This window comes from Tachyglossus aculeatus, chromosome 1, assembly GCF_015852505.1.
Source record: "Tachyglossus aculeatus isolate mTacAcu1 chromosome 1, mTacAcu1.pri, whole genome shotgun sequence".
NCBI classification, from domain to species: Eukaryota; Metazoa; Chordata; class Mammalia; order Monotremata; family Tachyglossidae; genus Tachyglossus; species Tachyglossus aculeatus.
This window is the reverse complement of record NC_052066.1, coordinates 12,738,548-12,761,702: the sequence shown is the minus strand read 5'-3', so window position 1 is coordinate 12,761,702 and position 23,155 is coordinate 12,738,548. Positions and strand designations below refer to the sequence as shown.

Sequence of the window (23,155 nt, the reverse complement as noted above, 5' to 3'; positions counted from 1 at the left end):
AAGAGCCCGGGCTTTGGAGTCAGAGGTCATGGGTTCGAATCCCTACTCTGCCACGTCTGCTGTGTGGCCTTGGGCAAGTCACTTAACTTCTCTGAGCCTCAGTTACCACATCTGTAAAATGGGGATTAAGACTGTGAGCCCCACGTGGGACAATTTGATCACCATGTATCCCCCCCAGCGCTTAGCACAGTGCTCTGCACATAGTAAGCGCTTAACAAATGCCATCAAAAAAAAAAAAATCCTGTAAACTAGCTGGGCAACATGGGCGGCACAGGCCCTAAGGATTACCGAGGCCCCCGCCCACCGGTCATGACGCTCCGGCCGGGCAACAGACTTGGGCCGTGGTCACTATACCATAAGTGGGTCCCACCCCTGCCTTCCGACTAGCTTGTGGCCCTCGGGCCATGGAAGGAAGGCAAGGGACGGGGACAAGACCACGCGAGTGGTACTACCCAAACCACTAGCACTAGAACCAATTCCTTCCCGCACGGCCCATCCTTCCGGTCCCCAAAAGAGACCCTCCTTCCATCACCCTACTGTGACCTAAAGGAGAAGCAGTGTGGCCTAGCAGAGGGAGCACAGGCCTGCAAGGCAGAAGGACCTGGGTTCTAATCCTGGCTCTGCCACTTGTCTGCTGCATGACCTTGGGCAAGTCACCTCACTTTGTGCCTCAATCGTAAAAATGGGGATTAAGATCGTGAGCCCCATATGGGACAGGGACGGTGTCCAATCTGATTAACTTGCATCTACCCCAGCGCATAGAACAGTGCTTGGCGCATAGGATTTAATCTCCATTTTAAAGATGAGGAAACTGAGGCACAGAGAGGTTAAGCGAGTTGTCCAAGGTCACCTAGCGGACAAGTGGCGGAGCCGGGATTAGAATCAACATCCAGGGTCTTTATTAATTTATTAATCGTGCTTAACAATGACCATAATAGTAATAATCCTGCTAAGTTGTCTCCAGTTCCAGTATTTAAAAGCAGCGATGCCAGAAGCCTGCCTCGTCTTTACTCATCTTGCATCATAACTTTTAGACTGTGAGCCCACTGTTGGGTAGGGACTGTCTCTATATGTTGCCAATTTGTACTTCCCAAGCGCTTAGTACAGTGCTCTGCACATAGTAAGCACTCAATAAATACGATTGATGATGATGATGATAACTGCCTAGGTTTTAAAACTAGACACCCTCCTAAAACTAGGGAAGACTTTTCTCTTTCATCTTGGTCTTCTTTCGATCCCCTTATCATCCACTGACAAAAACGACAACTTCAGGGTCAGGTTCGGATTCCAGTTTTTATGTGGCGGCTTCATGTCACCTCAGGGAAGCATTCAAATTGAACAGGGAAAGTGGACGTTCCTGATGTTTGAATTCATGAAGCCGTTTCTAATTTTACTGGGCCGTTTTCTCCTTCCATTTTCACGTCTTCTGGCTTCAGTGGGTCTTCCCCGCGTAAAAGATGTCAGTTTACAGAAAAGAATAAAAATTTAGAGAAGCAGCATGGCTCAGTAGAAAGAGCACGGGCTTTGGAGTCAGAAGTCATGGGTTCAAATCACGGCTCTGCCAATTGTCAGCTGTGTGGCTTTGGGCAAGTCACTTAACTTCTCTGGGCCTCAGTGACGACATCTGTAAAATGGGGATGAAGACTGTGAGCCCCCCATGGGGCAACCTGATCACCTTGTAACCTCCCCTGTGCTTAGAACAGTGCTTTGCACATAGTAAGCACTTACTAAATGCCATCATTATTATTATCATTATTAAAAATTTGGTTTTGTTGGTGGGGTGCTTTTCTTCCCCAGAATTGAAACTTGCAGCCCAGGACCTGACCTTCTCTTCTCCAAATTATGGTAGTTTCCCAAATCACTGGAGGCTCGCAATTTACCAAGCAAATAATCTCAACTGCCTGCCAACATTCCCTCTTTATGTAACTGACAGAGAACACACACCCCCTTTCCCACCCGATAAAGGAACTCATACTTTTAGAATCATCTTCCCTTCCCGACCGTTTAAGAAAATGTTAAAAAAAAAAAATACAGTGCATCCCAAGAGGAAGAAAATGTAATGGACATCAAAATACAACGGCACCGATCCCCAGCATCAGGCTAAGACAGTTTCTGGACTGATATGGTAAAAGAGACATTCTCGCCCCGAGATGTAGACTGCTCTTTCATGCAGCAAGTAGAATCTTGAAGTTCCTTCAGGAATCAAACCAGCCTTCAACACGGACAGATCTTATCGATTCCCTTCAAGTCACCAGCGAGACGAGAGAACTCTGAGCCTCAGCCTGGGAAATTGAAGACAATTCCCCACCCCCGGCAAAGAGCCCGCGGAAACGTTCGGAAACATCGAGTTTCACTTCCGACTGACAAACTTCACGTTGATGGAGCCTCCGGGAGTCAGAAGTCCATGGGTTTTTGCAGGAACCGTTTTAGTTTGGGGAGATGTTTTGATTTCAAAGTGTTGAAGCAACTGCAACGAGAAAGAGATTAGAGGCTCTCTGGTATTTGTTGAGTTTACGGTGAGCAGAGTGTTGTACTAAGCGCTTGGGAGAGTACAACAGAACAATATAACACATATATTACCTGCCCACAGCGGGCTTCCAGTCTAGAAGGCTTTAAATGTAGAAAAACTGCAGACCTGCCAACTTAATGAAGCCACTTGAGGCTGACCGCAGTGCTTTGCGCAGAGTAAGCCACTGATAAAGATCATAATAATTATGATAATCATTATTATTATTCATCACACTTTTGCTGTTGAATCTGGTCAATCAGCTTCATAGTTTTGCACCCCCGGGAGCGTGAAAAAATTATTAAGAAAGAATAAGTATTGGTTAAGTATTTACTATGTGCCAAGCTCTATCCTGGGGTATAACAGTAGCTATTTATTGAGCACTTACTACGTGCAGATCTCTGTACTAAGCGCTTGGGAGAGTACAATACCACAGAGTTGTAAACTCTAGACCGTAAGCTCATTGTGGGCAGGGAATGTGTCTGTTTATTGTCATATTGTACTCCCCCATTTGCTTAGTAAGGGGCTCTGCACACAAAAAGTGCTCATTAAATACAACTGGCTGACCGACTACAAGATAATTGCATCAGACATGGTCCCTGTCCCACATTGGGTGCACCAAGTGCATAATACAGTGCTCTGCACGCAGTAAGCGCTCAATAAATACAATTGAATGAAAGAATTGACTAAGTAGAGGGAGAACAGGGACGCCTGTCCTGCCATCGACCCCCAGCCCATGTTCTTCCCCTGGCCTGGAATGCCCCCGCTCCACACATCCGCCAAGCTAGCTCTCTTCCTCCCTTCAAAGCCCTACTGAGAGCTCACCGCCTCCAGGAGGCCTTCCCAGACTGAGCCCCCCTTTTCCTCTCCTCCTCCCTATCCCCCCCCGCCCTACCTCCACAGCACTTGTATATGTTTGTAACAGATTTATTACTCTATTTATTTTACTTGTCTTTATTTACTATTCTATTTATTTTGTTAATGATCATCATCATCAATCGTATTTATTGAGCGCTTACTATGTGCAGAGCACTGTACTAAGCGCTTGGGAAGTACAAATTGGCAACATATAGAGACAGTCCCTACCCAACAGTGGGCTCACAGTCTAAAAGGGGGAGACAGAGAACAAAACCAAACATACTAACAAAATAAAATAAATAGGATAGATATGTACAAGTAAAATAAATAGAGTAACAAAATAAATAGAGTAATAAATAGAGTAATAATAATAATGATGTGCATCTAGATTTAATTCTATTTGTTCTGACAACTTGACACCTGTCCCCATGTTTTCTTTTGTTGTCTGTCTCCCCCTTCTAGACTGTAAGCCCGTTGTTGGGTAGGGACCATCTCTATATGTTGCCAATTTGTACTTCCCAAGCGCTTAGTACAGTGCTCTGCATACAGTAAGAGCTCAATAAATACGATTGAATGAATGACTCTTCCCCTGCTGTGTTACAGTTGAGGAAATCATGGCACAGGGAAGCGAAGTGACTTGCTGAAGGTCACCCAGCAGACGAGTGGCAGAGCTGGGATTAGGACCCAGGTCCTCTGACTCTCAGGCCTTTCCACTAGCCCACGCTGCTTCTGCAGAGCTGCTCCTGCAATATTCCCTCAAAGAAGACACTCAATTGAGTTCTCCTCAGTTTCGACCCACAATACTTCCTTTGGTCATGGATTGGCCTGAAAACCTGGAACAAAAGATTCAGGGAGCAGAACTGTAAAAGAGGTTTAACCTTCAGGTTCCACCATGAAAATCTCTAGTTCCAGATCTTACCTGAATTCTCTGGAAAGCAAGGAGAGACAGAGAGGTGGGAGAGAGATGAGAGAGAGAGCAAGACGGGGAAGAGAGAGATGAGAGGAGAGAGAGAGAGAGACAGAGATGAAAGGAGAGAGGGACGGGGGAGAGAGGGACGGGGGAGAGAGGGACTGGGGAGAGAGGGACTGGGGAGAGAGGGACGGGGGAGAGAGAGACGGGGGAGAGAGAGACGGGGGAGAGAGAGACGGGGGAGAGAGAGACGGGGAGAGAGACGGAGGAGAGAGACGGGGGAGAGAGACGGGGGAGAGAGAGACGGGGGAGAGAGAGACGGGGAGAGAGAGACGGGGAGAGAGAGACGGGGAGAGAGACGGGGAGAGAGACGGGGGAGAGAGATGGGGAGAGAGACGGGGAGAGAGAGACAGGGGAGAGAGAGACAGGGGAGAGAGAGACAGGGGAGAGAGAGAGACAGGGGAGAGAGAGACAGGGGAGAGAGAGAGAGAGAGACAGGGGAGAGAGAGAGACAGGGGAGAGAGAGACAGGGGAGAGAGAGACAGGGGAGAGAGAGACAGGGGAGAGAGAGAGACAGGGGAGAGAGAGAGACAGGGGAGAGAGAGAGACAGGGGAGAGAGAGAGACAGGGGAGAGAAAGAGACAGGGGAGAGAGAGAGACAGGGGAGAGAGAGAGACAGGGGAGAGAGAGAGACAGGGGAGAGAGAGAAACAGGGGAGAGAGAGAAACAGGGGAGAGAGAGAGATGGGGAGAGAGAGGGGAGAGAGAGACGGGGAGAGAGAGACGGGGAGAGAGAGACAGGGAGAGAGAGAGGGGAGAGAGAGAGGGGAGAGAGAGAGAGGGGAGAGAGAGAGACAGGGGAGAGAGAGAGACAGGGGAGAGAGAGAGGGGAGAGAGAGAGGGGGGAGAGACAGAGAGGGGAGAGAGAGAGAGGAGAGAGAGAGAGAGGGGAGAGAGAGAGGGGAGAGAGACGGGGGAGAGAGAGACAGGGGAGAGAGAGAGACAGGGGAGAGAGAGAGGGGAGAGAGAGACGGGGGAGAGAGAGACGGGGGAGAGAGAGACGGGGGAGAGAGAGACGGGGGAGAGAGAGACGGGGAGAGAGAGACGGGGAGAGAGAGACGGGGGAGAGAGAGACGGGGAGAGAGAGACGGGGGAGAGAGAGACAGGGGAGAGAGAGACAGGGGAGAGAGAGACGGGGAGAGAGAGAGACGGGGAGAGAGAGATGGGGAGAGAGAGATGGGGAGAGAGAGATGGGGAGATAGAGGGAGAGATGTGGGAGACAGCAGAGAGATGGGAGAGACTCAAAAGAGGGCACAGGAGAGAGCTCAAGAGGGGAGGAGAAAACCCTTTTTCCCTTAGTTAGATGACAATGATGATTCTGATAATGGAGAAAGGAGGTAAAGGAGAAACATTCTAACATTCAGAAGGAGAAACAGCCTTGGTCCTGAGACTTCAGGATTGAAACCCCACACGGAGGAGTTGATTCCAGTGCTAGTGGCTCGCTCAGCTCCACCCGCACCGTCTCGTGGTCCCTGCCCGCCAGGTTTCCGCCAGGGCCCAGGGCGCAATGAGCAAGGAGGTGGGCAGGGGTGGGGTGCAGCACAATGTGCATGTGCAGTCTTGCCCTACATGAGCCAGGACCCGGGAGCCCTCATTCCCTGAGCGATGCCCTTTCCACTGACCCAACTGTGGGGCAACTGGTTAGCCAGCCAACTTCCACCCCCTCCCCCATCATCATCCCGTGGGCCTTTCCAACCCTCCCTGTGGCCAACCCCTCCATCTGACGTCCAACCAGTAGTCCTTTACCAAACCCTCTGCACGGGTTCTTGGCCCAGACGACTGTAATTTAATTGCTTTATTTCTATTCATGTCTGTCTTCCCCCCTAGACTGTAAACTCACTGTGGGTAGGGAATGTGTTTGTTATATTGTTCTGTGGCACCTCACAAGCACTCAGTACAGTGCTCCGCACACAGTAAGTGCTCAAAAATACAACTGACTGATGATTCGGGCCCGGGGCTCACTCGTCATTTCCGACCGGTGGCGTCCGCTGCTTCTCTGCATTTGAGGTTGCAAGCGCGCACCGGGAAAGGTGGCCGTGATGAAACTTCCAAACAGATTTTGACGAATGTCCAAATTTACCCTAGTAAGTTTACCCTTATCATTATCGTTATTATTATTATTGTATTTGTTAAGTGCTTACTATGGGCCAGGCGCTTTTCTGAGCGCCGGGGTGGATGCAAGCAAATGGGGTGGACAAGGTGCCAGTCCCACATTGGGCTCACAGTCTCAATCCCCATTTTACAGATGAGGGAGCTGAGGTCCAGAGAAGTGATTGGCCAAGGTCACACAACAGACAAGTGGCAGGAGGGAGGAATGGGGCCATCGGGGAAGGAGCCGCGTTCTTACCCGAATCATGACTAGGTGAAATTCCAGTTCAGCTATTCTTCTTCCTATGCAGCTGCGAATTCCGTAACCAAAGGGGATGGAACCAAAATTGTCTACTCGGTCCATGTTGCCTTTCCTCAGCCAGCGCTCGGGCCTGAACTCCGTCGCCAGAGGGAAATTCTCGTCCTCGTAAGAGGTGGCGTAGTGACACAGGGCCAGCTGGGTCTGAAACCATGAAAATAATCATTATAATAATCATAATCCCGGCTGCTGCATGACCTTGGGCAAGCCACTTCGCTTCCCTGGACCTCAGGTGCCTCATCTATAAAATGAGAATTGAGACTATGAGCCCCATGTGGGATAGGGATTGGGTCCACCTTGATTAACTCCTATCTACCCCAGTGCTTAGAACAGTGCTTGGCACACAGTAAGCGCTTAATACCATCATTATTATTACAACAATAATGATAACAATTGTGGTATCTGTTCGTTCATTCGTTCATTCAATCGCATTTATTGAGCGCTTACTGTGTGCAGAGCACTGTACTAAGCGCTTGGGAAGTACAAGTTGGCAACATATAGAGACGGTCCCTACCCAACAGCGGACTCACAGTCTAGAAGGGGGAGACGGACAACAAAACGTATTAACAAAATAAAATAAATAGAATAAATACGTACAAGTAAAATAAATAAATAGAGTACAGGAAGGAGGGGCTCAGTCTGGGAAGGCCTCATTAAGCTCTTACTCTAGGCCAAGCACTGTACTAAGCGCTGGGGTCAATACAAGATAATCAGGTCCCACTAGGGACTCACATTCTTAGTAGGAGGGAGAAGAGGGATTGAATCCCCATTTTACAGGAGACTTAACTGAGGCTTAGAGAGGTTAAGTGACTTGTCCAAGGTCATACAGCAGGTACGTAGTGATGTAGGGATGGTTATTATTATTACTACTAATAATAATATTTGTGGTATTTGTTAAGCACTTACTATGTGCCAAGTGTTGTTCTAAGCACTGGGGTAGACACTAGCTAGTCAGGTTGGACACAGTCCCTGTCCCAGATGGGGCTCACAGGCTTAATCCCCATTTCACAGATGAGGGAAACGAGGCCCAGAGAAGTGAAGCAACTTGCCAAGGTCACACAGCAGGTATGTGGCAGAGCCAAGCTTAGAACCCAGGTCCTCTGAATCCCAGGCCTAGGCTCTTTCCACACTGCTTCCTGTACAGTGTACAATGTACCAATCAAACAATCAATTAATGGCATTTATTGAATGCTTCCTCTGTGCTGAGCACTCTTTCTAAGTACTGGGAGATTACGATATTTAGTAGATTTAGTAGACATGTTTCCTGCCTTCAAGGAGTCTATGGTCTACTTGGGCACAGCACTGTACTAAGTGCTCGGGAGAAGGACAATAGAGAGCTTTGAAGCACTCCATCACCTTGCCCCCTCCTATCTATCTTCCCTGATTTCCTGTCACGGCCCAGCCTGCAAATTCCACTCCTCTAACGCCAACCTAATCTCTGTATCTTGATCTTGTCTACCTTCAATCAAACCACTGTATTGAGCTCTGTGTGCAGAGCACTGTACTAAGCGTTATCTTGCCACGGACCCCTGGACCCACGTCCTGCCTCTGGCCTGGGACTCCCTTCCCCTTTTAGACTGTGAGCCCACTGTTGGGTAGGGACTGTCTCTATATGTTGCCAATTTGTACTTCCCAAGTGCTTAGTACAGTGCTCTGCACATAGTAAGTGCTCAATAAATACGATTGATGATGATGACAGACCACACCACTCTCCCCACCTTCAAACTCTTATTGAAATCACATCTCCTCCGAGGGGCCTTTCTCCAACTAACTCTTCGTTTCCTCTATTCCCTCTCCCTTTTGCTTCACCTTTGCATTTGGTTCTGTCCTCTTTAAGCACTTGCTATTCACCCCACAGCACTTAGGACCATATCCGTAATTTATTTTAATGCCTGTCTCCCCACTCTGGACTGTAAGCTCCTTTTGGGCAGGGAACACATCTACCAACTCCACTGTACTGTACTCTCCCAAGCACTTAGTAGACTGCACTGCACATGGTAAGTGCTCAGTAAACACCAGTCAATCGAACATATTCACTGAGCACTTACCGTGTGCAGAGCACTGTAGTAAGTGTTTGGAGAGCAGAACAATATAACAAGAGTTGGTAGACATTCCCTGCCCACAAAATGCTTACAGTCTAGAGGGGGAGACAAACATTAAAATAAATTACAGATATATACATAAGGGCTGTGGGACTGAGGGTAGGGTGAATAAGGGGTACAAATCAAAGTGAAAGGGTAATGCAGAGGGAGAGGGAATAAAGGAAAAGAGGGCTTAGGGAAGGCCCCTTGGAGAAGATGAGATTTATTTATTTATTTTATTTTGTTAGTATGTTTGGTTTTGTCCTCTGTCTCCCCCTTTTAGACTGTGAGCCCACTGTTGGGCAGGGACTGTCTCTATATGTTGCCAATTTGTACTTCCCAAGCGCTTAGTACAGTGCTCTGCACATAGTAAGCGCTCAATAAATATGATTGATGATGATGATGAGATTTTAGTAAGAGTTTGAAAGAGGGGAGAGTGGTGGTCTGTCGGATATGAAGGATTTTTCATCTGTAAAATGGGGATTGAGACTGTGAGCCCCATGTGGGACAACCTGATGACCTAGTATCCCCCCCAGTGCTTAGAACAGTGCTTGGCACATAGTGAGTGCTTAACAAAAGCCATTATTACTATTATTATGAAGGGGGAGGAAGGTCCAGGTCAGAGGAAGGAGGCGGGAAAGTGGATGGCAGTGAGACAGATGAAATCCAGGTACAGTGAGTAGGTTGGCATTAGAGGAGAGAAGTGAGTGTGCTGTCTTGCAGTAGAAATCAGTTTTATTTTATTTTGTTAGCTTGTTTGGTTTTGTTCTCTGTCTCCCCCTTTTAGACTGTGAGCCCACTTTTGGGTAGGGACTGTCTCTATATGTTGCCAACTTGTACTTCCCAAGCGCTTAGTACAGTGCTCTGCACAAAGTAAGCGCTCAATAAATACAATTGATTGATTGATTGATTGATTGAGGGGCAAGGTGGTTGAGGGTTTTAAAGGCAATGGTCAGGAATTTCTGACTGATGCAGAGGTGGACAGGCAACTTGCCGGAGGCTCTTGAGAAGTGGGGAAACATGGACTGAAAGTTTTCTTATAAAAATGATCTGGGCAGCAGAGTGACATATGGACTGGAGCAGGAAGAGACAGGAGACAGGGAGGTTGTCCCAAGGTGACCCCGGGGTACTCATCATCTCAAGGTCAAATGCTATCCCGTGACCCCTGAGCCAGCAGGCGGAACTGGCAAGCGCGGGTGGGATCCCGCCCCCACCACCCAAACTGCTACATTGACAGCCCAAACCGGGAATACAGAAAGTGTCCCTCACACCCATGCAAATCAAATTAGGTATGGAGGAGGGGGGAGGGCAGAGATTGGGTAAACTGAGGCCAAAAGCTGGAAAGGCCTAGGAGCACAGGTGATAAATAGCTGCAGCCTCCGACCTTATGTGCAGCGGATCGAGACATGCAGCAGCTGGCTGCACGTCGCCTCTGCCCAGAGCGTGAGAAGCCCGCTCTGCCTGCCCCGAGCGAGGAGCTGTAGGATGGGTGTTCCTCCCGTCCCGCTGAATGCTTGTGGGGCTGGAAGCAAGGCAATTTGCCATGGCATGTAATGCATAAGTGGATTCCTCCCGAGCAGGAAGTCCTCATGGGTGGGAGGTAGCCACCTCAACATGTGAGAATAAACCATAAGTAAATTCCTCCTGGGTCGGACCTGGGAGTTTTGTTGCGCGTGAGTAACGTATAAGTATATTCTTCCCATTAGGGAAGCTCTAATATCATTAAATAATCATATTCCAGTTCAATTCGACACGTCTAAAATAATCAAATAATTCAATTTGCTGTGTCCAAAGTAATAAAATAATTCAATTCGCCTCGTGGAGTAAATTTTGTATAAACTCAGGCTTTCTGTCCCCAATGTCTCTCTGTCTCTCTCTGTCTCCCTGTCTCCCTCCCTCCCTCCTTCCCTGTGCCGATTCCCGAATGAAACCATCCCTGGGTGATGGATGACAGAGGTCAGCAAGGAGGATGATGCGGTAGTCGAGGAGAGGACAGGATTAGTGATCGGATTAACATGGTAGCAGGTTGGATGAAGTGGAAAGCGTGGGTTTTAACGACGTTGTGAAGGTGGGACTGACGGGACTCTGTGACACCGAATGTGTGAGTTGAAAGAGAGGGATGACTTGGAGGATAACACCAAGATTGTAGGCTTGTGAGACAGGGAGGATGGTGGTTCTGTCTACAGTGATGGGAAATGCATGGGGAGGACAGGGTTTGGGTGGGAAAATAAGGAGTTCTGTTTTGGACAGGTTAAATTTGAGGTGTCAGCAGGACGTCCAAGTAAATATGTTCTGAAGGCAGCAGGAAATGCCAGACTGCAGAGAAGTAGAGTAGTCAGGGCTAGACTTGGGTAGTTTTGGGAATCTCCTTTGTATAAAGGTGGCAGTCGGGATCGAAAGAGTTCTCCAAGGGAGTGGGGACTAGAAGGGACCTAGAACTGAGCCTTGAGGGACTCCAACGGTTACGGGGTGGGAGGCAGAGGAGGAGCCCACGAAGGAGATTGAGAATGAGCGGCCAGAGAGATAGGAGGAGAAGCAGGAGAGGACAGTGTCAGTGAAGCTGAGGTTGGGTAATGTTTCCAGGAGAAGTGGGTAGTTGACAGGGTCGGAAGGCAGATGAGAGGCTGAGGAGGGTTAAGATGGAGTAGAGGCCATTAGATCTGGCAAGAAGGAAATCATCGGTGATCTTTGAGGGGTCAATTTCGATGGAGTGAAGGGGTGGAAGCCAGATCAGAGGGGGTTCAAGAGAAGAAGAGGAGGCAGGGGGTGTAGATGACTCACTCGTTCAGAGAGGAATGGTAGGCGGGAGATGGGACCATAACTGGATAATCAAAACTAAGTTCAATAGCAGTTTTCCTCGTCCGCTAATGAATTGGTCCAAACCCATAGAAAACTGTAACCAGTTGTGTCCAAATCCCTCTGCTTTACTAAAGTGCTTTACAAACCGCTTCCCCCTCAGCCCACTGAAGACTCACCCCTTTGGGAATTAGATACCCGCCGATAACAAGATCTTCTTGGGTGACTCGGCCATTTCCTGGTAATACTGGGAATAACCTGTAAGAAAGTACGGAGCAGTTGAAAATAGCTTAGAACCGAGACTGTCATAGACTGTAAGCTCGTGGTGGGAAGGGAATGTATCGGCTTATTGTTATACTGTCCTCTCCCGAGCACTTAGTACAGTGCTCTGCACACTTTAAGTGCTCAATGAATATTCATTCATTCAATTGTATTTATTCATTCAATCGTATTTATTGAGTGCTTACTGTGTGCAGAGCACTGTACTAAGCCCTTGAGCACTGTACTACGACTCACTGAATCCACTTTGGGATCTAACCCAAAAACCTTGGTTCTGAGAGCAGTTTGAGGGAGATAACAGGTCTACATTCCATCACTAAATCTTGTCAGTTCCACCTTCACAACATCACTAAAATCCCTTTCCTCTCCATCCAAAATGCTACCACATTAAAGCCAATTGTCAGCTGTGTGACTTTGGGCAAGTCACTTAACTTCTCTGGGCCTCAGTTACCTCATCTGTGAAATGGGGATTAAGACTGTGAGCCCCAAGTGGGACAACCTGATCACCTTGTATCCTCCCCAGCGCTTAGAACAGTGCTTTGCACATAGTAAGCGCTTAAAAAATGCCATCATTATTATTATTAATACAAATCTATCATCCTATCCCATCTGGATTACTGCATCAGCCTCCTTGCTGACCTTACAGCCGAACTGTGGGGGTCCCTCAAGGTTCAGTTCTCAGTCCCCTTCTATTCTCCATCTACACTCATTCCCTTGGAGAACTCAGCTCCCATGGCTTCAACTACCATCCCTATGCAGATGATCCCCAAATCTACATCTCCTCCCCTGATCTCTCTCCCTCTCTGCAGGCTCGCATCTCCTCCTGCCTTCAAGACATCTCTACTTCGATATCCTCTTGTCACCTCAAACTCAACATGTCGAAAACAGAGCTCCTTATCTTCCCACCCAAATCCTGTCCTCTCCCAGACTTTCCCGTCACTGTAGACGGCACCATCATCTTTCCCATCTCAAAAGCCCGTAACCTTGGCGTTATCCTTGACTCTTTTCTCTCATTCAGCCCACTTTTTCCATCTGTCCCCAAATCCTGTCGGTCTCACCTTCACAACATCGCTAAAATCCGCCCTTTCCTCTCCTACCAGACTGCTTCCACATTAATACAATCACTCATTCATTCATTCAATCGTATGTATTGAGCGCTTACTGTGTGCAGAGCACTGTACTAAGCGCTTGGGAAGTACAAGTTGGCAACATATAGAGACAGTGGGCTCACAGTCTAGAAGAGGAAGACCTATCCTGCCTAAATTACTGCATCAGCCTCTGATCTCCCAACCTCCTGCCTCTCCCCATTCCAATCTTCACTCTGCTACCCTGATCATCTTTCTAAAGAAAACTTCAAGACCTCTAGATTGTGCGCTTGCTGTGGGCAGGGAATTTTCGCTGTTTATCTCTGTATTGTACTTTCCCAAGCACTTAGTAGAGTGCTCTGCACACAGTAAGTGCTTAATAAATACAATTGAATGAATGAATGAATAACAGGGATTGTATCTGACCCAATTAGCCTGTATCTACCCCAGTGCTTAGAACAGTGCTTAACCCGTAGTAAGCACTTAACAGATATCATCCTTATTACCACTATTGAACACACAGCCTGAGGAGGAGGAGAGAGCAAGCCAAAGCATCCATGTGAAATTTGTGACTTGAGCGGTCGGGAATTTTACCGGAGGGTTTCCTTGAGCAGCGCTCTGACCAGGGGAATTCTAGGAACATCCCGTGCAGTGGGGGCCTGGTCTTTGTGCAGGTTATTGGCTATCTGGACGTACACGGACTGCTGGACTTCTGGGTGCCTTGCCAACAGGTACGCTGCCCAGGACAAAGTGAAAGAAGTCTAGTAAAGAAACCAGCAAACACACACACAAACACACACACACACGCACACACAACACACACACACACGCACATACACACAACACATACATACACACACACAAAAAAAAAATTAAAGAGGATTATGAAAACGGCCCAGACTCGATGATGGCGGGGAGAGGACGGGTTGTTTTCCCTCGCAGAGGGGATGTGTTTTTAGACACAGACCCACGCCAGTGGGGCAAAGCCCAGTGACACAAACGTGTTGGATAAATGGAGAAGGCTGGATCTTGCCAAGTTTACACCCCGACAAATTCAGGCTTTCCGAATCTGCTCCAGAATTAAAATCCCAAACATATCCGGAGGAGACGAGATTCCACCTACTCATGCCTTCCCTTTTAGACTGTGAGCCCACTGTTGGGTAGGGACTGTCTCTATATGTTGCCAACTTGTACTTCCCAAGTGCTTACTACAGTGCTCTGCACACAGTAAGCGCTCAATAAATACGATTGATTGATTGATTGACAACAGGGACCCCTCACGCTCCCCACTCTGTACCCTTTTGGCTTGACTCCTCTACTGCTAGCCTACTCACGGTCCGTCCCTCGCCCACATCCCCTCCTCCTTCAGATCCGACAGCCTGCCGCTCTCTCCACCTTTACAGCCCTACTAAAATCCCATCTCCTCCAGGAAGTCTTCCCTGACCAACCCCTCATCTCCTCACCCTATTCTCCCACCTTACTGCTTTTTAATGGCATTTATTAAGTGCTGATGATGTGCCAGGCACTGTTCTAAGCCCTGGGGTAATGATAATAATAATATTAGCATTTAAGCGCTTACTCTATAATAATTACGGTATTTGTTAAATGCTTACTATGTGTCAGACACTGTACTAAGTGGATACAAGCAAATAGGGCTGGACATATTTCCTGTCCCTCGGGGGACTCACAGTCTTATTCCCCATTTTAAACAGCACAGTATAGTGGACAGCGCTCGGGCCCGGGAGTCAGGTGGTCATGAGTTCTAATCCCAACTCTGCCAATTTTCAGCTGTGTGACTTTGGGCAAGTCACTTAACTTCTCTGGGCCTCAGTTCCCTCATCTGTAAAATGGGGATGAAGACCGTGAGCCCCCTGTGGGACAACTAGATCACCTTGCAAACTCCCCAGCGCTTAGAACAGCGCTTAATAAATGCCATCATTATTATTATTATTATTATGAGTTCTAATCCCGGCTCCGACACTTGTCTGCTGTGTGACCTGGGGCAAGTCACTTGACTTCCCTGGGCCTCAACTACCTCATCTGTAAAATGGGGATTGAAACAGTGCGCCTCACAGAGGACAGGGATTGTATGCATTCCAATTTGCTTGTATCCACCCCAGTGCTTAGTACAGTGCCTGGCACATAGTAAGCACTTAAATACCATAATTAGTATTATTATTATACCATAATTAGTATTATTATTTTACAGATGAGGCAACTGAGGCACAGAGAAGTGAAATGATAATAATAATTTGACTTAAGGGCACCCAGCAGACAAGCAGCAGAGTGGGATTAGAACCCATGACCTTCCAATTCCCAAGCCCGGGCTCTAGCCACTGTGTCCTGCTGCTTCCCATGCCAAGCACGGTTATAAGCCCTGGGGGTAGAAACAAGTTAGGTTGGGCAGAGTTCCTGTCCCACATGGGGCTCACAGTCTTCATCCCCATTTGACAGATGAGGGAACTGAGGCCCGGAGAAGTGAAGTGACTTGCCCAAAGTCACAGAGCAGACAAAAGCCTGAGCCAAGATTAAAGCCCAGATTCTTCTGACCCCTGTCCACATGTTTTGTTCTGTTGTCTGTCTCCCCCTTTTAGACTGTGAGCCCACTGTTGGGTAGGGACCGTCTCTACATGTCGCCAATTTGTACTTCCCAAGCGCTTAGTACAGTGCTCTGCACATAGTAAGCGCTCAATAAATACGATTGATGATGATGTCTCCCCCTTCTAGACTGTGAGCCCGTTGTTGGGTAGGGACCATCTCTATATGTCACCAACTTGTACTTCCCAAGCGCTTAGTACAGTGCTCTGCACACAGTAAGCACTCAGTAAATACGACTGAATGAATGAATGCTCTTTCCACTAAGCCACACTGTTTCTCTACTGTGTTCACCTAGGCACTTGTATCAACCAAAGGCATTTAATGACTGTTTACTGTGTGCAGAGCACTGTACTACTAATAATAGTAATGATGGCATTTATTAAGCGCTTACTATGTGCAAAGTGCTTAGTACAGTGCTCTGCACATAGTAAGCGCTCAATAAATACGATTGATGATGATGCAAAGCACTGTTCTAAGCACTGGGGAGGTTACAAGGTGATCAGGTTGTCCCACGGGGGGCTCAGTCTTAATCCCCATTTTACAGATGAGGTAACCGAGACACAGAGAAGTTAAGTGACTTGCCCAAAGTCACACAGCTGACAGTTGGCGGAGCCGGGGTTTGAACTCATGACCTCTGACTCCAAAGCCCGGGCTCTTTCCACTAAGCCACACTGTTTCTCTACTGTGTCACCTAGGCACTTGTATCAACCAAAGGCATTTAATGACTGTTTACTGTGTGCAGAGCACTGTACTACTACTAATAATAATGATGGCATTTATTAAGCGCTTACTGTGTGCAAAGCACTGTTCTAAGCGCTGGGGATGTTATAAGGTGATCAGGTTGTCCCACGGGGGGCTCACAGTCTTAATCCCCATTTTACAGATGAGGTAACCGAGGCACAGAGAAGTGAAGTGACTTGACCAAAGTCACACAGCTGACAGTTGGAGGAGCCAGGGTTTGAGCTCATGACCTCTGACTCCAAAGCCCGTGCTCTTTCCACTGGGCCACGCTGCTTCTCACACTTTAATAAATACCACAGTTATTATAATTATTGTTGTTGATAATTATTATTACCCACTTTATTCTTTATTTTACTCTCTCAAGCGCTTAGAGAAGCAGTGTGGCTCAGTGGAAAGAGCACGGGCTTTGGAGTCAGAGGTCATGGGTTCGAATCCCGACTCCACCACATGTCTGCTGCGTGACCTTGGGCAAGTCACTTAACTTCTCGGAGCCTCGGTTACCTCATCTGTAAAATGGGGATGATGACTGTGAGCCCCACGCGGGACAACCTGATCACCTTGCATGCCCCCCCCAGCGCTTAGAACAGTGCTTTGCGCATAGTAAGTGCTTAACAAATGCCATCAAAAAAAAAGAAGCGCTTAGTACAGTGCTCTGCACACAGTAAGTGCTCAATAAATACAACACAGACTGACTGAGCATGTTTCCACACTTCTCCGGAAACTCCAGTGGTTGACCACTGACTCTCGGCCCTGCTGAGAGCTCACCTCCTCCAGGAGGCCTTCCCAGACTGAGCCCCTTCCTTCCTCTCCCCCTCGTTCCCCTCTCCATCCCCCCATCTTACCTCCTTCCCTTCCCCACAGCACCTGTATATATGTATATATGGTTGTACATATTTATTACTCTATTTATTTATTTATTTATTTTACTTGTACATTTCTATCCTATTTATTTTATTTTGTTGGTATGTTTGGTTCTGTTCTCTGTCTCCCCCTTCTAGACTGTGAGCCCACTGTTGGGTAGGGACTGTCTCTATGTGTTGCCAATTTGTACTTCCCAAGCGCTTAGTACAGTGCTCTGCACATAGTAAGCGCTCAATAAATACGACTGATTGATTGATTGATTGACCATCCACCTCCGCATCAAACAAAAACTCCTCATCATCGGCTTCAAAGCAGTCAAGCCCTCCGCCCCCTCCTACCTCACCTGGCTCCTCTCCTACTCCCACCCAGCCCGCACATTTCGCTCCTCTAATATCAACGTACACACTGTACCTCGATCTACATATTAGTAGATATAACTATATATTATATATATATTATAAGTAGATATATGTAACTACATATTACTGTATTTATTTTACTTGTACATATTTACTATTCTATTTATTTTATTTTGTTAATATGTGTTGTTTTGTTGTCTGTCTGCCCCTTCTAGATTGTGAGCCCGCTGTTGGGTAGGGACCGTCTCTATCTCGCCGCCAAACTCTTGCCCGCATCCTGCCTCCGGCCCGGAATGTCCACCTTCCTCATATCCGAAAGAAAATTGCTCTCCCCCACTTCCAAGCCTTACTGAAGGCCCATCTCCTCCAAGCCGCCTTCCCTGACTAAATAATAATAATAATGGTATTCGTTAAGCGTTTACTATGTGCCGAGCGCTGTTCTAAGCACTGGGGAGGATACAAGGTGATCAGGTTGTCCCACGTGGGGCTCCCAGTCTTAGTCCCCATTTACAGATGAGGTAACTGAGGCACAGAGAAGTGACTTGCCCGAAGTCACACAGCTGATAAGTGGCAGAGCCGGGATTAGAACCCATGACTAAAACCTCCTCTCCTCTTCTCCCACTCCCTTCTGCTCCCTTCATTCACCCTCCCTTCCAGCCCCAAGGTACTTATGTATATGTATATATATATCTGTCATTTATTTATTTATGTATAATAATGCCTGTCTCCCCCTCTAGATGTGAGCTTGTATATATGCTATATATGTTTGTACATATTTATTACTCTATTTATTTATTTAACTTGTACATATCTATTCTATTTATTTTATTTTGTTAGTATGTTTGGTTTTGTTCTCTGTCTCCCCCTTTTAGACTGAGAGCCCACTGTTGGGTAGGGACTGTCTCTATATGTTGCCAATTTGTACTTCCCAAGCGCTTAGTACAGTGCTCTGCACATAGTAAGTGCTCAATAAATACGATTGATGATGATGATGACAGATGAGGTAACTGAGGCACAGAGAAGTTAAGTGACTTGCCCAAAGTCACACAGCTGATAAGTGGCAGAGCCGGGATTAGAACCCATGCCTCCTCTCCTCTTCTCCCACTCCCTTCTGCTCCCTTCATTCACCCTCCCTTCCAGCCCCAAGGTACTTATGTATATGTATATATATATATATATATATATATATATATATATACATATATATACGTATATATATATATCTGTCATTTATTTATTTATGTATAATAATGCCTGTCTCCCCCTCTAGATGTGAGCTTGTATATATGCTATATATGTTTGTACATATTTATTACTCTATTTATTTATTTAACTTGTACATATCTATTCTATTTATTTTATTTTGTTAGTATGTTTGGTTTTGTTCTCTGTCTCCCCCTTTTAGACTGTGAGCCCACTGTTGGGTAGGGACTGTCTCTATATGTTGCCAATTTGTACTTCCCAAGCGCTTAGTACAGTGCTCTGCACATAGTAAGTGCTCAATAAATACGATTGATGATGATGATGACAGATGAGGTAACTGAGGCACAGAGAAGTTAAGTGACTTGCCCAAAGTCACACAGCTGATAAGTGGCAGAGCCGGGATTAGAACCCATGACTAAAACCTCCTCTCCTCTTCTCCCACTCCCTTCTGCTCCCTTCATTCACCCTCCCTTCCAGCCCCAAGGTACTTATGTATATGTATATATATCTGTCATTTATTTATTTATGTATAATAATGCCTGTCTCCCCCCTAGATGTGAGCTTGTATATATGCTACATATGTTTGTAGATATTTATTACTCTATTTATTTATTTATTTATTTTACTTGTACATATCTATTCTATTTATTTTATTTTGTCAGTATGTCTCCCTTCATTCACCCTCCCTTCCAGCCCCAAGGTACTTAAGTATATGTATATATATAATAATAATAATTAACAATAATAATAATAATGGCATTTATTAAGCGCTTACTATGTGCAAAGCACTGTCCTAAGCGCTGGGGAGGTTACAAGGTGATTAGGTTGTCCCACGTGGGGCTCACAGTCTTAATCCCCATTTTACAAATGAGGTCACTGAGGCAATATATATATATATATCTGTCATTTATTTATTTATTTATGTATAATAATGCCTGTCTCCCCCTCTAGATGTGAGCTTGATGTGGGCGGGGAATGTGTGTATTTGTTGTTCTATTGTACTCTCCCAAGCACGTAGCACAGTGCTTCGCATACAGTAAGCAGAAGCAGCATGCCTTAGTGGAAAGAGCACAGGTTTGGGAGTCAGAGGCAGGGCCCGGATCATCTGTCTCCCCCTTTGAGACTGTGAGCCCACTGTTGGGTAGGGACTGTCTCTATATGTTGCCAACTTGTACTTCCCAAGCGCTTACTACAGTGCTCTGCACACAGTAAGCGCTCAATAAATACGATTGATTGATGACCCAGGGAACTCGTTCAGTTATTCAGTCGTGTTTACTGAGCGCTTACTGTGTGCACAACACTGGTGCACACTGCCTCTCCTCCCCACCCACTTCAGTCTATACTTCACTCTGCTGCCCGGATCATCTTTGTGCAGAAACGCTCTGGGCACGTCCCTTCAAAGCCCTACTGAGAGCTCACCTCCTCCAGGAGGCCTTCCCAGACTGAGCCCCCTCCTCTCCCTCCCCATCCCCCTGCCTTACCTCCTTCCCCTCCCCACAGCACCTGTATCTATGTTTGTACATATTCATTACTGTATTTATTTTACTTGTACATATTTACTATTCTATTTATTTTATTTTGTTAATATGTGTTGTTGTGTTGTCTGTCTCCCCCTTCTAGACTGTGAGCCCACTGTTGGGTAGGGACCGTCTCTGTATCAATCAATCAATCAATTGTATTTATTGAGCACTTACTGTGTGCAGAGCACTGTACTAAGCGCTTGGGAAGTACAAGTTGGCAACATACAGAGACGGTCCCTACCCAACAGTGGGCTCACAGTCTAAAAGGGCGAGACAGAGAACAAAACCAAACATACTAACAAAATAAAATAAATAGAATAGATATGTACAAGTAAAATAAATAAATAAATAAATTGAGTAATAAATATGTGCAAACATATATACATATATACAGGTATATATGTATATATGCTGCCACCCTGTACTTCCCAAGGGCTTAGTACAGTGCTCTGCAAACAGTAAGCGCTCAATAAATACGACTGAATGAATGGGTTCTAATCCTGGCTCTGCCACTTGTCAGCTGGGCGACTTTGGGCAAGTCACTTCACTTCTCTGTGTCTCAGTTACCTCATCTATAAAATGGGGATTAAGACTATGATTCCCCACATGGGACAATCTAATAACCTTGCATCTCCCTTAGCACTTAAAGATCAATGCTTGGCACACAGTGTAAGCACTAAGCACCCCTTCTAGACTGTGAGCCCACCGTTGGGTAGGGACGGTCTCTATATGTTGCCAACTTGGACTTCCCAAGCGCTTAGTACAGTGCTCTGCACACAGTAAGTGCTCAATAAATATGATTGATTATCAGATACCATTATTATTATTATAAACATGATTGAATGACTGACTCCCCAAAAACCAAGGACAGTGCTCTGCCAGAGTAAGAGTCCATTAACCCCACTGATCGACTGAGTGATGGGTAAGCAACTTCCCCGTCCAGGAATTCCAGGACCGAAGCTTGTCGCGGAGGCAGTGTGGCATAGTGGGAGCGCTGCGACCCTGGGAGTCGAAGGTCCCGGGTTCTAATCCCGGCTCTGCCACTTGTCTGCTGTGCGGCCTTGGGCAAGTCACTTCACTGGGCCTCAGTTATCTAAACTGTAAAACGGGGATTAAGACCCAATTTGCTTCATCATCATCAATCGTATTTATTGAGCGCTTACTGTGTGCAGAGCACTGCACTAAGCGCTTGGGTCCACCCCAGCACTTAGTAGTGCCTGGCACATAGTAAGCGCCTTAAAAAAAATACTACAATTATTATTATTATTCACCTCCCCAAGCCTCAGGCTGCCCAGCTATTAAATGGAGATAATAATACCTAAACTTAACTTGGCAGGGGTGTTGTGGGGGATAAATTAATATAAATTGCTTTGGTAATAAAAGCATCATAGAGAAACTCCCCCTCCAGACTGTAAGCTCCCTACAGGCAGGGAGCGTGTCTGCGAATTCTGTTGTATTGTACTCTCCCATGAGCTTCCTGAAGAGCTCTGCACATAATAATAATAACAATAATGATAGCATTTATTAAGCGCTTACTATGTGCAAAGCACTCAATAAATACCATTGAATGATTGTCCAGATTGTCCATCCAGTAGTAAGCAGCAGCATGTTGTAGTGGATAGAGCACGGGCCTGGGGATCAGGTTATGGGTTCTAATCCAGCTCCTCCTTTGGTCTGCTGTGTGACCTTGGGCAAATCATTTCACCTCTCTGTGCCTCAGTTACCTCCTCTGTAAAATGGGGATTAAGACTGTGAGCCCCATGTGGGACAGGGACTGATTAGAACAATGCTTGGCAAATTGTAAGCACTTAAATACTATGCCCAGGACACCCCTTAAATCTATGTCAGGACAACTTGGACCCCTCCCCTCAACCCCTGACAATAGGTTGGGCTGATCTGGGGTGGAGTTTCCAGACATGGAGTGCTGTCAATCAATCAATCTTTTTTTTTTTAATTTAATGGTATTTGTTAAGCACTTATGTGCCAGGCACTGTTCTAAGTGCTGATTTTACTAAGCACTTATTATGTGCCGAGTAGTGTATTGGGCTTTTCGGGGAGTATGATATACCAGAGTTGGTAGACCAATTTCCTGCCCATGAGGAGCTTGCAGACTAGAAGGGGAGACGGACAGCTGTGTGACTTTGGGCAAGTCACTTAACTTCTCTGGGCCTCAGTTACCTCATCTGAAAAATGGGGATTAAAATCTGTGAGCCCCCCATGGGACAACCTGATCACCTTATAACCTCTCCAGTGCTTTGCACATAGTAAGCGCTTAACAAATACCATTATTATTATTATTATAAATGCTGGATAAGGACGAGAGCACTGTGGGGCTAAGGGGGTGGTGAATAAAGGGTACAAATCCACATGCCAGGGTAACACAGAAGGGAGTGGGAGAAGGGAAAATGAGGGCTTAGTCGGGCTACAGTCCCCCTCTAGACTGTAAGCTCACTGTGGGCAGGGACTGTGTCTTTTTATTATCATACTGTACTCTCCCAAGTGCTTAGTTCAGTACTCGGCCCACAGTAAGCGCTCAATCAATATGACTGACTGACTGAAGGAAAAGGCTCTTGGAGGAGATGTGCTGTTGGAAGATGGGGAGAGGGGTGATCTGCTGGATATTGGGAAGGAGTTTCAGGCCAGAAAGGGTCAGATTTGGGGCCTCAAACTCCAACGGAAAAGGCCACAAGCTCAGTCGCCCCACGCCCCCCTGGCCAAAGGTTTGAATTCTGGGCCAGTCCAGTAGAGAAGCAGAGTGGCTTAGTGGAAAGAGCATGGGCTTTAAGAGTCAGAGGTCAAATGGGTTCAAATCCCGGCTCCGCCAACTCTCAGCTGTGTGACTTTAGGCAAGTCACTTCACTTCTCTGGGCCTCAGGTCCCTCATCTGGAAAA

The 23,155-nt window shown here is 46.7% G+C and overlaps 1 protein-coding gene across 1 annotated transcript in view; it reads right to left on the bottom strand.

Moving 5' to 3' along the window:
• Positions 1-2,038: 2,038 nt before the first annotated feature.
• LOC119936206 (cytochrome P450 27C1) overlaps positions 2,039-23,155 on the bottom strand; it is a 44,674-nt gene continuing 23,557 nt past the window's right edge. Inside the window, exons 7-10 of the mRNA XM_038755721.1 lie at positions 13,576-13,742; positions 11,797-11,875; positions 6,681-6,884; positions 2,039-2,467 (exon numbers count right to left, since the gene is read on the bottom strand). Of these exons, the coding sequence (XP_038611649.1) occupies positions 2,351-2,467; positions 6,681-6,884; positions 11,797-11,875; positions 13,576-13,742 (567 nt within the window). The 3' untranslated portion in view covers positions 2,039-2,350. The remainder of the gene's footprint in view (positions 2,468-6,680; positions 6,885-11,796; positions 11,876-13,575; positions 13,743-23,155) is intronic.